This window comes from Montipora foliosa, chromosome 3 (genome assembly GCF_036669935.1).
Source record: "Montipora foliosa isolate CH-2021 chromosome 3, ASM3666993v2, whole genome shotgun sequence".
NCBI lineage: Eukaryota > Metazoa > Cnidaria > Anthozoa > Scleractinia > Acroporidae > Montipora > Montipora foliosa.
The window spans coordinates 4,208,808-4,223,834 of NC_090871.1; the positions used below are offsets into that span (position 1 = coordinate 4,208,808).

General features: G+C 39.1%; 3 protein-coding genes across 3 annotated transcripts in view; 2 read left to right on the top strand and 1 right to left on the bottom strand.

Moving 5' to 3' along the window:
* The first annotated feature begins 2,286 nt into the window (after positions 1-2,286).
* LOC137996521 (c-Myc-binding protein-like) lies at positions 2,287-8,422 on the top strand. Its single transcript, XM_068841961.1, has 6 exons — positions 2,287-2,396; positions 2,477-2,549; positions 2,636-2,684; positions 3,070-3,199; positions 7,499-7,537; positions 8,293-8,422. The coding sequence occupies exons 1-6, from the start codon at positions 2,379-2,381 to the stop codon at positions 8,299-8,301; spliced, it is 318 nt and encodes a 105-aa protein (XP_068698062.1). The 5' UTR covers positions 2,287-2,378; the 3' UTR covers positions 8,302-8,422.
* Positions 8,423-11,448: 3,026 nt separating this feature from the next.
* Positions 11,449-13,447, bottom strand: LOC137996520 (kelch-like protein 20). Its single transcript, XM_068841960.1, has one exon. The coding sequence runs from the start codon at positions 13,309-13,311 to the stop codon at positions 11,599-11,601; it is 1,713 nt and encodes a 570-aa protein (XP_068698061.1). The 5' UTR covers positions 13,312-13,447; the 3' UTR covers positions 11,449-11,598.
* A 167-nt stretch (positions 13,448-13,614) lies between these two features.
* The window catches only part of LOC137996522 (SR-related and CTD-associated factor 4-like), a 21,333-nt gene continuing 19,920 nt past the window's right edge, over positions 13,615-15,027 (top strand). Inside the window, exons 1-5 of the mRNA XM_068841962.1 lie at positions 13,615-13,755; positions 13,872-13,955; positions 14,042-14,086; positions 14,185-14,253; positions 14,533-14,625. Of these exons, the coding sequence (XP_068698063.1) occupies positions 13,717-13,755; positions 13,872-13,955; positions 14,042-14,086; positions 14,185-14,253; positions 14,533-14,625 (330 nt within the window). The 5' untranslated portion in view covers positions 13,615-13,716. The remainder of the gene's footprint in view (positions 13,756-13,871; positions 13,956-14,041; positions 14,087-14,184; positions 14,254-14,532; positions 14,626-15,027) is intronic.

Below are 15,027 nucleotides of genomic sequence, written 5' to 3' on the forward strand. Positions count from 1 at the left end.
GTTGAAGGTCAGTTTCAAACAGTCGTTATCAGGACGACTCTCTCCTGGACAATCAAATTCTATTAAGGTATGACATCCCTGGTTTCATTGTACAGCAGTTCTATTTTTATTTAAGTGCCTGTAATAGTGAATTATTTTTCAATTGAATTGTTATGTTTGTTGTAACTTACCGTTGTAAAATATATGACATAAAATATAGTTTGTTGCTGAATGAAGACACATTACACCCGCTCTGAAGTCACCGCTGGCCTGGTTGTCCTGTGTGCGACCGGACTGCTTGTGGTGAGACCAAGGGAATCTGATCAGATTTATAAAACTAGCCATTGCCGAAGGAACTCTAATAGACCCGAGAGCAAGACCATGTGACCCCTTCCCTGAATTAAATAAAAAATCTAAGAGATCCCGTGATGCCAAAGATGTCTTTGCACAGGAGGGCTCCTGCTTTGCATCAATTCCCCCTATAATCGAGACCTCCCCCCGAAATTGGACCCCCCCCCCCCCCCACTAGAACTTGACACCCCCTAAATTAACTTCCCTGCCCCACCTCAGCAAAAAACTTTACCAGGCTCATCCAGTATCCAATTGCACTGGAAGCCTGAAAAAGTGGCATAAAAGAGGTATGATTTTAATCTTTTGAACCGTAAAATATCTAATCTGCCAGAATCCAAGGGGTTTTGTTTCGTAACAGTTCCTCTTGTCAAGAAGGATCTACACTGCCTTGTACTAGTATCAGAATCCTGCATAAATGCACTCGTGAGAAAGAAATTCGTGGATTCTGGGAAAATTTAGGACTAAACTGGTAGTAATCTCGGATTATTGAAGTGCGTTCGACAGTCGAAGATTAACATTGGCATCGAGGCTGACCTGTTGATCACTTCAACTTCGTTTTCACAGCAAGCGAATTGCTGTGGCTAGTAGTTCTACTTTCCTTGTAAATAAAGCGCGGTAATATACGCGAGAAAGGCTGGTGAATCAACAGTGGTTAGTGCTCAACCAATCTCTTGATTCAGTCTGTGCGCGTTTTCCCTGTCGGGCGGGGTTGGTATCTGGGTGGAAGACCAACGTGATAAAGATCTAAGAGTGCCTTTCCTCGTGCAAACGGCCAACAACTCCCAACATTCTGGATCGATGACGTCACAAAGACTAAATTTGTGAAATCTGGAATTTGTTTTAATTGTCTGAGAGACTGTCCCTTGCTAAACAAATGATCAGCGTGTTGGCGCAATGAGCAATCTCGTCATTTTTCTCATACGACGAATGGGCATGCAAGTATGACGTAGTTCAAGAGGCGCGAAAAACGCAAAACCTTTTGCTCAAGATACCCAAGACAAGAAACGCAAATATTTGCTTGCACTCAGAGAAAAGGTTTAAAAGTCACGGCTTTTATCTGGGAGATTAGGTGATCGGGTACAGGAGACCGGGAAATTCGTTCAGTACCCGGGACACTCCCGGGCTATATGCTTATATGCAACTTATAAAGCGAATCACTGACGGTTGAATACGATTGGATACGTTGTTGGCGAGTCTTGTTTAAGTTTTATCCACCTGGCTCCAGTTGTTCAAAAGGTGGATAACGCTATCCACCGGATATATCACTATCGATTGGATAGCGCAACAGGTTTCGCTATGATTTATCCACTGGATTTTGATTTATCCGGCGGATAGCGCTATTCATCGTATGAACAACTGGAGCCAGACAGATGTATTGCATGGTGGATGACAAGTAACAGGAGGAGCTGTTTTGTTAGAACGGTTTCAACTAGCGGTTAATATCAACTGCCGGAATCTGCCGCAAAAGACGAAAATGTTGCAACCCTGTACCACGACCGTTCGACCATTGTTGGTTCAGGCTTCCAATAGGCCATTTCAGAAACGTGAGAAGACTGGGACGAGTTTGGTTGTTTTCCGTTTGTTTAAAAACTAAGACATTCAAATGAAAGATCAACCAAGTTTGAGAGTCTTTACCAAGAATAGATGTATTTAGAGGAGGAAAATGGTGAAATAATATATCTTCAAATATCACCTAAAATAGAGAGTTTGTATGGAATGGGTAGACAGGCCACAAAATTATAAGGGTTTGTATGGGATTTTGCAACTTTTGCAAGTCCCCCATTTGGCCAATTTTCCGTAGAAAACTCCTAAACTTGGCTGGATAGCTTTTCATTTGGTAACATTTCAGTTGAAGAGTTTAGATTTTCAATCCAAGCAAGTATGAGAAACTCGTCCCAGTCCTCTCACGTTTCTGAAATGGCCTGTTGCGCCCACGATGCTAAATACCCATAATCCATCTTTATCTCGAAGTCGTTGCTAAAAACAGTTCAGCTACCAACAGTTTTGGTTGAAGTTTGAACTATTTTTGGAGTCAAAGCAAAGAAATAATGACATCTCAATACAGGGTTTGTGATAAGTAATCTTAATAGTGCATGGTTATCCTTCAAAAAGAAATTTTGGTATAATTCATCTTGAATTTTTGTAGGTGGCGGATTCTAAACGGGAAGAGTTCAGGAAGTACTTAGAAAAAGCGGGTGTTATGGATGCCTTGACGAAAGGTAGATCTTTATTTCAGAAATCTTGCCAGGAATCAAGAGTTGATTCATTGTGGCTTGTTCGTAATTGCATTTGTTTTGTTTTGCAGTTTTGGTGAATTTGTACGAGGAACCTGAAAAACCGGCAAATGCATTAGAGTATCCTCCAATATTAAAATTGTTTTAAAAGTAAGGCTTAATTGATGATCGCACTTCCACAGGGCCTCTGGAAAATCTAGGGGAAAAATCTAGGGGAGCTGTGATATTAACTGTAGTTTCATAACAGCCAGACCAAATCCACCTGACATTAAGTAAATTATTGATTTTGGAGAAGTAAGTGGCTGAAACATTGATCACTCATTATTATTGCACTTTAATCATCAAGAGATTACTTTCTGTGTTGCTGATAAGTTAAAATGCCTAAATCGCCATCAGAAGCTTGACAAAGTTCAGTGTTTCATTCGGATTCAAATGTGTGACCTCCAGGATAGTCATTCTGAATTTTTTGCAAGAGAGTTATGACCTTAATGATATTTGCTACAAGCTTTATGAAAGAACATCTTCATGGTGGACCCCCGGATACAGCAGACATTGAGGCTTTGAGGAATGAAGTGTCAGACTTGAGGCAGAAGGTTGAACAGCTAACTGCCGAAAATAATGAATTAAAACAAAGAGTACGTACAAAAAGTGAAATAGCAATAATTTGTGTAAACCTACTTTTTTCCTACCCCTTTCCTGTCTCTCCTCTTCCTTCCTTGACAGTTTCCTTAAGCTATGGTAATACGAGCAACAAAAACGTCCAACTTGTCTTTCAACATTGATGCGAAACTAGTCGAAAAGCGATGTTGAGCATATTACATGCCGCGCACAATGGCGAGTCTAATCTGCAGGTCGCAGGTTGCAGGTTATTAGGGACCTTTAGATTCTAGTCCTCGTATTTAGATTTTGTACGATTAATCTTACTAGTTCTTTGCAGTATAGGTTGCTCAGTTATTCTTATTGCTGGTCTCTGAGCCTTTTTGCTGATTGAAAAAAGCCAAAACTGCTACTGTGTTGTTGACTTGTTTTGACGCAACAATATTGTTGCAAAACCTCGTACTAAAATGATGCCGGTATCACATTTTTCCCGCCAAAAAGACGCTGGTTTCCGCTCGCTCACTGTTGTTCTATGAGAAAATCTCGTACTCGTAGTCGTTCTCGTCCTAGAATCTAAAGCTCTCAATTGTTTCACCAATACAGAAAGTATCGTAAACATTCATAAAAGCTAACCTTAGGCCTAAAAACTTTTGTTTAGGCCTAATTAGGCCTAAGGTTAGCTTTTGAGAGTGTTTAGGATACTTTCTGTATTGGTGAAACAATGACCTGCAACCCGCGACATGCGACCTGCAAATTAGACCCGCCGCATGCACAACCTGTCTTGTAACAAAAATTCACACAGTGTTGCAAGTTTTTGCAGAGTGTTGCAGAAAGTAGAGGTCCATTCTTCGTTCTGCAACACGCCGCAGCAACTTGCAACACATTTTTTTGTTGTGAGGCTGGTTGTACATAGGATTTAAAATGCGCAACATACTTTTCGACTAGTTTGGCAGCAATGTTGCAAGACAAGTTGGACGTTTTTGTTGCTCGTATTACCATAGCTTTAATGACTTTAATAATGTGTAAAGACTCAAAGCTGGATACCAGGGATTTCTGGCCAGGGAAGCCGGCTGTCACAGTAGAGACCCCTAGACTTCCAAGGCAACTATCCTTTTGTACATGTAGATGCAGCTCAATGCCTTTGTGAACGGCTTTTGATTTAATTTAAAAGAAGGAAATCTAAATAAAAATATTTTGATAAGTATAGCTTTCCATGGTGACTTTGCTCCCATAAGAAATATTAATAAAACAGGTCAAAATTTTAAATTTTGCATAAATTAAAATGTCAGTTGCCTAATTATTAAAAACATTGCATGACAACTTCTTGTTACTGGAAATTATATAGCTTGGGAGGTAATAATTTTGAAACACTCATTTTAATAATGCTAGATAATAATATTATTATTTTTGTACTACTTGTTTCTCCTTTGTGAGAATGGCCGTTGTTTGAATGGTTTCCCTGCGTATTTTGTCCATTCCCTTGTGCACTTGATTTATTAGTTTTTAGTGGGTAAATATCTTGTTATCCTCTTTGTCCTCTTGGGGTTTAATTATCTTGAACTCACAAAATGACCAGCTCCCAGTTAGCGTGATCCAGGCTGTCAGTGGGTGGGGATGAGCAAAAATCCTGATTTTTCAGGCTTTCATTTCACTGGTGCTAAAGTAATGATGACCATTTCAATACTCTTTCCACAGTTGAAGTGACTTTCATAATTATATTTTATACTTCATGAAATAAATATATCCATCCTCTATAGGTTTTTATAAAATAATTAGGATAGTATGTGCACTCGCAATAGCTAGTCAATAGCTGTATTTAGATGAGAGTATGGAAACACAGCTGTGACATCACACAAATTTTGATTTGTTATCTATTGTCAGACGTGCGTTTTGATGGGCTGGTAGGAAATGTGAGCGTGTATCAAGAAAATCTGTTTCAATCGAGAAGTAAAAAAACCAGCATTTTCCTTCATTTGTCAAATTATCTTTGGGAAAATTATTTTGTAAAAGCACTTGAGGACTTTTTTCCGTGTTTCCATAGCCTCATCTAAACACTTGGAGGAGTTATGCAAACCCTTGACTGCGTCTTGGGTTTGCATAACTGTCTCAAATTCCTCCTACTCCCCCTCGTGTGTTAAGGTGAGACTATGGAAACACGGAAAAAGTCCTCTATTGCTTAAATCATAAAGCCACGAAGAGCCAGCTCCAGTAATTACTGATAGAGCACTGCACAGGAAACATAGAGGTCTTGGGTAAAATCCTGTTGAACCCTCGCACTGGATTTTTTCAGTCTTTCATTTTGCTGCCACTAAAGTAGTGCTCACAGTGCCAGTGATCAATTTTCAAGACTTAAAATATCATGTTGCAGCCATTCCTTTCTTTAGGTAATAAGTTGTTATAATTGCAGTCATAGAGTTTGTACTAAAAAAGGAAGAAGTACAAACAAAACCTAACTACCAAAATAGGAAAGGACTAACCTAGGAGACCTCCTTGACAACCAAAATGGAAGTCATCCTCAGAGTCAATGGATTATAATAAATATTATGTGTTGTGTATCAGTGAATTCAAAATTGTATAGGTTGCCTGGTCTTTTACCTGACTGGACAGTAGAAACATGACAGGGTTGGACATTAGCACTCGACCGCTCGCCCAGGCGAGTCTCTAAAGTGTCGGGCGAGCGCAAATCATCGATCAGTCGCCCGTATGGCGAGCACGATTTTCGTCACCAAGAAATTATTTAAATTGCGAAATAAACACTGCTATTTGCATTCCATTTTGCCAAGAAAATCCCTAAACATAAACTTACCATTTCTATTTTACAAAGTTTGATATTCCGAACTGTCTAATGAACTGGCGCTAAAAGGCAACAGTGGACCTCGTAAATAGACAAATTATATGAAATATGGCTTCCTGGTCAGTGATACTGCTGGTCACTATCGAGCCATCGGTGACTAGGCAAACATGGTGCCTTAAGACGGCTCCTCAGAAGAATAGACACGTTTACTCGCAAACTGCAGGGATCTCTCTTGGGATTTAAGGTCTTTAATAGAATTTTTCATTGAAGTAATAATCCTCGGTCTGCCACGTGCTTGATGACGTTGGAAGCGAATTGTTTTCCCGTACTTTCCTAGCACTCTGATCAATGCGCGTTGAAACTAAAACAGACTTCCTATTAACTTTAATAGCCTTTCCGCGTTGAAGTAAATTTCAGTTGTGTTAAATAGTAAAAAAATGAAAGATGACAAAACTGGTTGGAGAGATTGGTGGGGGAGGGGGGGTGGGTAAACTTTTGGGCAAGTGAAAACTGATCCAGGCGAGTGCATGGCGAGTAAATGGTGAGTGCTCTCAAGATTAAGTGTCCAACCCTGCATGATGTAACTGGTCTGTTTAGTCAGCCGTGATGTTGCCAGATCGGAACTTAGACTGTGATTGATGCATCTTTATCCATTGAAGGTCTGAAGCTATGTTGTTCTTTCTACTGACCAATCAGGTCTGAAAAAGACCAGAGTACTTATAAAATTAACTGGCAAACACATAATAATAATATTATGCATATGCACATACAAATGTTATTGCAATTCTATATAAGCCAGGGTTGAACATCAGTTACTGTACATATCACTTAACTCTGGGGATGATGTCCACTCAACTGGCTCAGGTTGTCGAAACGTTTGGTCAGTGTCACCAACGATAGTTCTCAAGACTACTGCCACCCGGACAACTTACCTTATCAAGTTATACAAATCTATGGTTTCATTACCTCACCACTTTCTTTATGAAATACCTCCTGTCTACATTGTATGTTGAAAGGCTTATAAGCTGATTAATACAAGAAAATATCTTAAAATGGGACTATCTTGTTTTTTTTTTTTTTCGAACTTAACAGTCAACATATTGAATCTGATTTATCAAAGGCAATTTTAAATGAGCTAATAAATTGTAGTAATTATAACTTTAAATTAAAATATGCATTTGCATTCAGATAATAACAGTGGTAAGCCTCTGAACCAATGGTTTCAACAGCTTTATGAATATTAATATTGCATTGATGTCATTGATAAATTTTATTAGTCATGAAGTAAAATATAAAATGCCTCTGTGTTCAGAAAACTTACTTTTGTCATGTAAGTTAACGATAACAACACACATCCATAATTACAAATGCAAATTTTCATTGAGTCACATTCTGTCCGATCTCTTTAATTCTAACACTAATGTTGCAAGTTTCGCTATATTTCATGGGTATTAGTGATTGGGCAGCCTTAACCTGTTTAGACATCGGGTAAATATTTGAACGTGTTACATGGGAATAATATTTTCCTTTATATTCCTTTCAGCTACAATCCTATGAGCCACAAGGCGAGGATACCAATGTGGTTAGTGATCAATACAATAATAATTATTATATTATTAGACTGTAGTAGTTACATCATTCCGTGAGCAATCTCAAAGCACAACACCACTGCCACATATGATTAGCTGGGAGTCAGTTTTAACAAGGGATGAAAAATGTAGTATCGAGATACTGTAGAAACCCTAGAGTCAGGTTGAGATCACCTGAAACTTGGTCCAATTATGATAAACAGAGGTGGGAGGCGTGGTTAATTAAACACCATTTTCCAAGCCTGACTCCCTAAAGCATACAGCATGGGTATAGAGTGTTTTCAGGTGACGTCACAGCAGCCATGTTGGTGTATCTAAACAAAAGAATGGCGGCCATGTTGGTGTACCCAGATAATCCTCTGGGAATTGCGCATATCATGCAAGAGTTTTCTTATGTTTTGGTGGAAAAAGGAGGTTACTGATCACATGAGTGAAAACACTCTATTCCAAGATGGTCCATTCATTTTTATTGGTATCTTGTGTGGGCTTGCTGTGAAACACAGCAACTTTTTCAATAATTACTTGCTTTGAAGAGCAGAGAAGTTGGCTGGAGATTTTTAGGTTTAATAATGACCAAGCCTGAGTCACAATGCAAATGCACAGAAATGGCACGTTTGCACGGTCAGTCAGTTCAAAACTGCTTCATTACTGATAATATTATGACTGGGCCACATTTAAAAGCTGGTTGGCTTGATCAACATTTGTTTTGGATGAAAATTAAGGAACTTGCATGTTTTATATTTTTCAGGGAGAATAGATGTGGATGTGGCAGTCCAATTTACATTGCGCCAAAACCATTTTGTTTTTATTACATGTTACTGTAGAAAAGCCAGTTAAAAATAATTAGTCTGAACATTAAAATCAGGACATTATTAATACTTGTTATGTGAGCTTGTTTATTTCACTTTCATACTGAATTTGACTCACATAGAAATGAGGGGGTTGTGAACCTACATGTATGGTGACTTTTAAGTTATAATGGCCTGAGTTTGTTGTTGCTTCTTATTCTGAAAGGTTTTCCACTCCAAAAGAATCCACCTGTACCATCTAGGAAAAACAATTTGCAAAAAATAATTTTACCTCAAGCGAGTCTGGAACTTCTGGTACATTTTTGAAAGAATACTTTCTTAAACGTAGTGTTAAAAAAACTTGTTTTCAACACTTCCCCTTTGTGACTTTAAGTCCAAATGCTAGTTCCTTAGTTATCAGAGTACTATTAATATTATTATATCTGTTGTTCACAAGCCATGCAACTCTTCAAGAGCAGATATACCTCAGTTGGTTACTAGTGCATGGCTTTGGGAACTAATAGCACCCCAGGCTGATAACCTGAAGACTTCAATGTCAGATTGAACCTAATATAGCTACAGAATCACTGCACTTTTCATCCTTACGCAGAATTTCACCTTCAATAGACAGCCTTTTTACTTTCATCAGTGAATTAAAAAAAGTGTGGAGTTTCTTATTATGAGAACCAAAGAAGCCGATTAGTTGATCTTTTTGTAATAAACATAGTACACTGGTAATGTATGATGTCATGCGCTGAATGTTTCTACCCATCTCAGTTTGAGAACCATCAAAAAAAGGTCTTATAATAATTATAGTAGGGTAATGAGGCATCTTTGAAATAGCTTTCAGTTGACTCTCTGATTCCAGTTGCTTTTGCAGGTACCAGAGCAGAGATTACGTAAAACAAAAGAACAAAAGACAGAAAACAAAACAACTCCAAATAAAGACTAATCCCAAGTGACCAAAAATACAATTCTTTCTGATACCTGCAGGAAGACCCCTGATTCCACAGTATTGTGCACTTGTAAAGCAAACCGTAGTGCAGTGCTCGAAATTAGTGGCTGTCCGGTCATCCCAGACAACCAGAAAGTTTGCTGGGCAACCGGTTTTTGGTAAAATGAAAAGCCTGGTTGCCCGAAGAAAATACTACAGACAACCCAGCCAAAAATAGAAAATGAATTACATAAGCAGCTGACTCGCTTTTCGGTTTTCTGTTGTCAATGTCCATTAGTATTGTAAAGTCAAAAATACTGAATTTGCCGCAACAAGTATTTTCCTGTATTTTGAATATGTGTCACTTTTACAAAAAAATTGTTAGATAGGAAAATGGAAGAGATGATATCACAAAAATGTAGGCAATGGAGATCGAAGACTCCATTTCAAAAAGGCTGAAATTTAAACCCAGACTTCCACAAAAACACCACAGGCACACACTTAGAACTATGGGATACCCAGCTCCAACGCCATGTGATTTCATCTCAACACGATGTACCTTTTAGCATGGGTGGTTTCCTAATGAGCAACCAAGCATTTACCAGCTGAGGGAAACCAAACTTAGATTAGATTTAGTCGATTTAGTCGACAGATTTAGTCGCCTGGCCTTTGAAACAGGGACAACTGGAAACTTTTTTAATTTCGAGCACTGAGAGAGTTGCAGATAAAGAACACCATTCATCTTATTACATTGAAGAGAAATTTTCTATGTAGCCATCAAACCACAAAATTAATATTAATGTAAACCCTGGAAAAACATTTCTTTGTCAGTTTTAAAGACAGATTAATTTAAAGTTTATTTATTTTATTTATTTAGAAAATTCCACCGACTACAGAAAAGTTACTATGAGATGGTGAGGGGGCACGCGAACGGACTCTAGGTCCCAACGAGGCGACCCCCAGATAATTAGATAAATGTATATTCAAAAAAAAAAAGAAAGATAACAATAAACTAAATAAATAAATAAATAAATAAATAAAAACATTAGCAACATTAGTCTCCCTGTTGAACGACAGTTAGGACAAATAGTTTTCCAGGTTCTAATTCTATCGGTTTCAAAGTCACAATCCAATTTTTTAAAGTAGTGCTCATATAGCGTAGTTTTAAATAACTTAATAGAAGGTGTCTGCCTAATTGACAGAGGTAAATCATTCCATAAGTAAACTAATAAGTAAGTAAATTAATATGAATCCCTGAATAATGATGTGTGAAAATGGAGGAAATGACGAAGATTTAAAGAACTGGCAGCACTTCTAGTGCGGCCAGTAGAAAATCTAATAAAGTTACTAAGCGGAAAATTAAGTATTTACCATTGACGCCCTTGTAGAGAAAAAGAAGATCGCGGCATACCAACCAGTAAGAAATAAGTAGCAAATTTAAAGATACTAAGCGAGGTTTATAACTAGGGCGAGAATTAGGATCCCGGTGACAACCTAGAATATAGCGTGTTGCACGTCTCTGAACACCTTCAAGTAATTTTAAATCTCTGATGCAAGACTGAGGGGCCCAAACCTCACTGGCATAGCCAAGCTGAGATCGAACAAATGCTAAGTAAAGCAACCTTTTGCAATTAGCCCCTAAACACGCACTGCCGAAGTGCCGCCGCAAAAAGCCAAGCTTTCTGTTGGCTTTGGCTATGACACTGGAAATATGGAAACCCCACGACAGAGTACCAGTGACCGTGACCCCAAGGTCTTTTTGGGTGGCAACAGCACCAAATGGGAAGTCATCCAGGGTATAGGGACTGACCACAAGGTTGAGCAACGAAGAACTGCGCTTTCTAGATATTCTTAATACTTCACATTTACTAGTATTAAACTTAAGACCCCAAAGGGTAGTCCAGTCATATAAACAGTTCAAGTCTCTTTGCAAAGCTAGACAATCTTCAGGAGTGCGCACAACGGATGAACATTTTGCATCATCAGCGAAGAGCGCTATAGACGTGGAATTGCTGACAACTTCCGGGAGATCATTCAGGTACAGCAAAAACAGAAATGGCCCGAGTAGGCTACCCTGAGGCACACCAGATGTGACTGATACCCAAGGAGAGTAAGCACCATCCACCTGGACACGCTGATATCTTGAAGATGAGTAGTTGGTAAACCAAGTTTACAAATAGTTGGTAAACCAAGTTGGTAAGTTGGTAAGTTGGTAAACCAAGATTGGTAAGTTGGTAAGTTGGTAAACCAAGTTGATAGTTTTCTTATACAGCTGAAAGTCTCTCTAAAACAGGTAAAATGGAGAGATAGTAATTTTCATTTGAAGTTACTTTCAAACCAATACAGGCATTAATTCTCCAGGAACTGTAATGGTACAACAAGCAAATCCCTCAATTCCCACAGGCAAGCTTGCCATTATGGTCCATTCATTTTTATTAGTATCATAGCATTCAACACTTCTGAGCACTCTGTTCTTTTTATTGACTCCACCAAGAAGGAAAATCTTATTTTGAATGACTGCGGCGCAGGCATGGGAACGAGGCTGAAGTGAGGGTGCTATAACAGCCCAGGAATCAACTTGAGGGTCATACACTTCACACAAAGCTAGTTTAATTGGTGACTCTGAAATATCCTCCCCACACATTACAAAGACTTTGCCTTGAACACTGACAGCACAGGCATCAGCACGGCGGTGATTCATAGGAGCAATGCAAAACCAACGATCTCTGACATGATCATAGCATTCAGCTGTAACGAGGGGTAATTCATCATCACTGCAATATCCTCCAAATGCATAGAGACCATTACAACCAACTACACAATGCCTGGTCCGAGAAGTAGTCATGGAAGCAACAAATTCCCATTTGTTCAATTTTGTGTTGTACCGCTGGGCAATGTTTTGTGGCCATCCCTCTGCATCACGACCCCCTATAGCATAGAGAAAGTCCCCCAACATTGTCACACCCACACCAGCAACCTCTTTCCTCATAGACATCAGTGTAGACCATGTGTTTGTTCTTGGATCAAACAGCTCTGCAGCCTTTGTCACGCTGCCATCTTCAGTAGTGCCACCCACTACATAGATGGCACCTTCATGTGATGCAATGCCATGATTATTTCTGGGAGCAGCCATTGGAGACAGCTCAAAAATTTGATTAATGCTTGGAATGAACACCTTGGCTGAAGCAGTAACATCGCAATTTTCTTGCCACCCACCAACCAGCAAGATAGCTGTTTGACATGCACGAGCCTGCAGGCATAAGTCATTCGCAATTGTTCCCTTGGGAGAAGAGAAGTATTCCTTGGCAGCGCTAACAAGTCGCACACATACTTCGTCACTCTTCACCAAATCTTCCTCTTGCACTTGAGTTATTAAAAAACACCTTGACAAGTAGATCAAACGAACGTGGGAAAATAAGGTTGCAAAGTGCTTCCTTCTTGTGTCCATGTTGTACTTCGTCCATTTTAGCAAAGACTCGAAGATTTTCTCCTCTCTGGCAACAAGATCGTCGCTTGATACAATAGCCAGCATCTGCTCAATTTTCAGGGTTACAAAGGCACTGCTTGCAAACACAGCAACGTAGTTTTCAAGAATGTATTTTTGCGCATAGTCGCGAAGTTTTCGTAAACTATATTTTTCTGCCGTGTACAACAAAAACAAGCAGTTCTCTGAGTTAAGATGGCTTATCAAATATTCGCATGCCTTCTCCTTCAACTCATTCAGCATCAGAAAGTCTGCACTTATCGTTATATCCAAAGCATTGTCTTGTCCGATATTTATTCCGCCACCATACATGTAAGTCAGCAGTTGCTCAAGAATTTTAGGTTCAAACTCGTCCATGTGAACTACCCTCTCTGAACTTTCCTTCATTTCATTTGCAAATAAAGCCTTGAAAAACTCGCTGTTTGCAGACAGGATGTTCCGATGTGCAGGGAAACACATCCCTTGCACTGTCAATACGATATCACAGAGAGTTTCATCCTTGCGAAATTCGTTTAGTGTCTTCATGACTTTGGCGCAGAACATATATTCTTCAGAAGACATGATCGGAGCCTCAGACGAGATACCGCAATTGAGTTGCACCTGTTCTTTCCAGAGTGTTTATACTTTCGGTGTTGGGATTCTTGAGCGTAAATTAGAGTGGACAGCGCTAACCCTAACCCTAACCCTAACCCTAACCCTAACCCAGACTATGGATCCTCGCTAAAAAGTAAAAAAATCCGGAGTATTTTTTTTTTTTGGCTCAGGAATCGAATCGGCGCTAATACTGTGATTAGAGCGAGTGGGCATAATCCCGACACGACCAGGGACAATTTATTCATATTGCACCATGGGATATGCACACGCCGATCTGCGGCCATCTTGCTTTCTTCGACTAGTGCTGGCAATGGTTGCAACGCATTGAGCCGTTTCTTGTTCGTTTCTCACCGTGTAGAAAGCGAAAACAAAATGGGGGACATGGAAATTGTAAGGCAGTTCAACAGTGAAGTAAGGAGGACGCAATTGAAGACTGTTTTTATTGAAATTGTGATTAATAGTCCGTTGTTAAGAGCTTGTTTGTGCACAAGGCTTTTTCCGAAATAACATTCGATCTACGTTTTCAGCTGTCGACAATCTATGAAACCAAGCCACCAATATCCAAAGCTAAAGTAGCATCGGTTACCAGACTCGCTGTTAAAGCCATAAAGGTAAGTTTAGTCTCGATTGAAAATCTATTAACGTCAGAAAATGTTTAAATTCGAAGTTAACGAAATTGGTTCACTATGCATTGCAGTATTACAAACACGTGGTACAAAGCATCGAGAAATTTGCTCAGAAGGTCAGTCTTCCAGTTGTTTTTGTTGTTTAATTTGCTGAAAGACTTTCGTTCAAACATGATAACACAATTCTCGTTATTTCCATTGCTTCCGTTTGCAGTGCCGACAGGAGTATAAAATCCCAGCTCTCTATGTGATGGATTCGGTGATAAGGCAATCAAGGCACCAGGTAAAGCTGCAGTGCAGTGTTGTGGTTGAAGGGAACCACCTTCTTTTTAACTAAAGCGACCCAAGAAACATTTTTTCGTACATTTCAAATCGGCCAGACATTTATAACTTCGTTCTAAAGTCGAAAAAAATATTAAGCCTACACCAGTTTGTCTTACTGAGTTTTTATTTATGTATATTGATTTATCGAAGTATAATGTACTGTTTTAATCATTTTAAGATCAAAGTTGTTTTTTTTTCTTATCCTTGTCATAAAGCTGGTAATCTCATTTTATCTCAGTTTGGTGCAGAGAAGGATGTGTATGGCCCTAGATTTTCCAAGAATATTACAACCACATTTCAGCACATTTTCAGATGTAATGAAGGTGAACAGGTAATAACCAAAGGAGGACCATTTTGTGAAATTGTTTTTTTATAGTTACATATTCAGAGTCAAGCCTAGAAAGATTATAACAGTGTATGATTTGGAAAGCACAAAAGAAAGATTTTCTGGTTTCAGTAGCATCCATGGTCTTGGTGCTGCTAGTGCCCTTATCTAACCGAGAGAGTTAGTACTTTGTATTTGAAGAGGAGGCTATTTTGAAAGCACACTAATCCCCACATGAAGGAATAACCAGGAAAGCTTGAAATATTCTTTCAGGCTTTAAGGCTGATACACACCAGCTGACAAGTGGCGGCAACAAATCTCTTCAACAAGTTGCTCTGCATGTACTGCACTGTACCAGACAAGTTGTAGCGACAGGCGCTTGTTTTGTCCACACACAAAGTTTTCGTA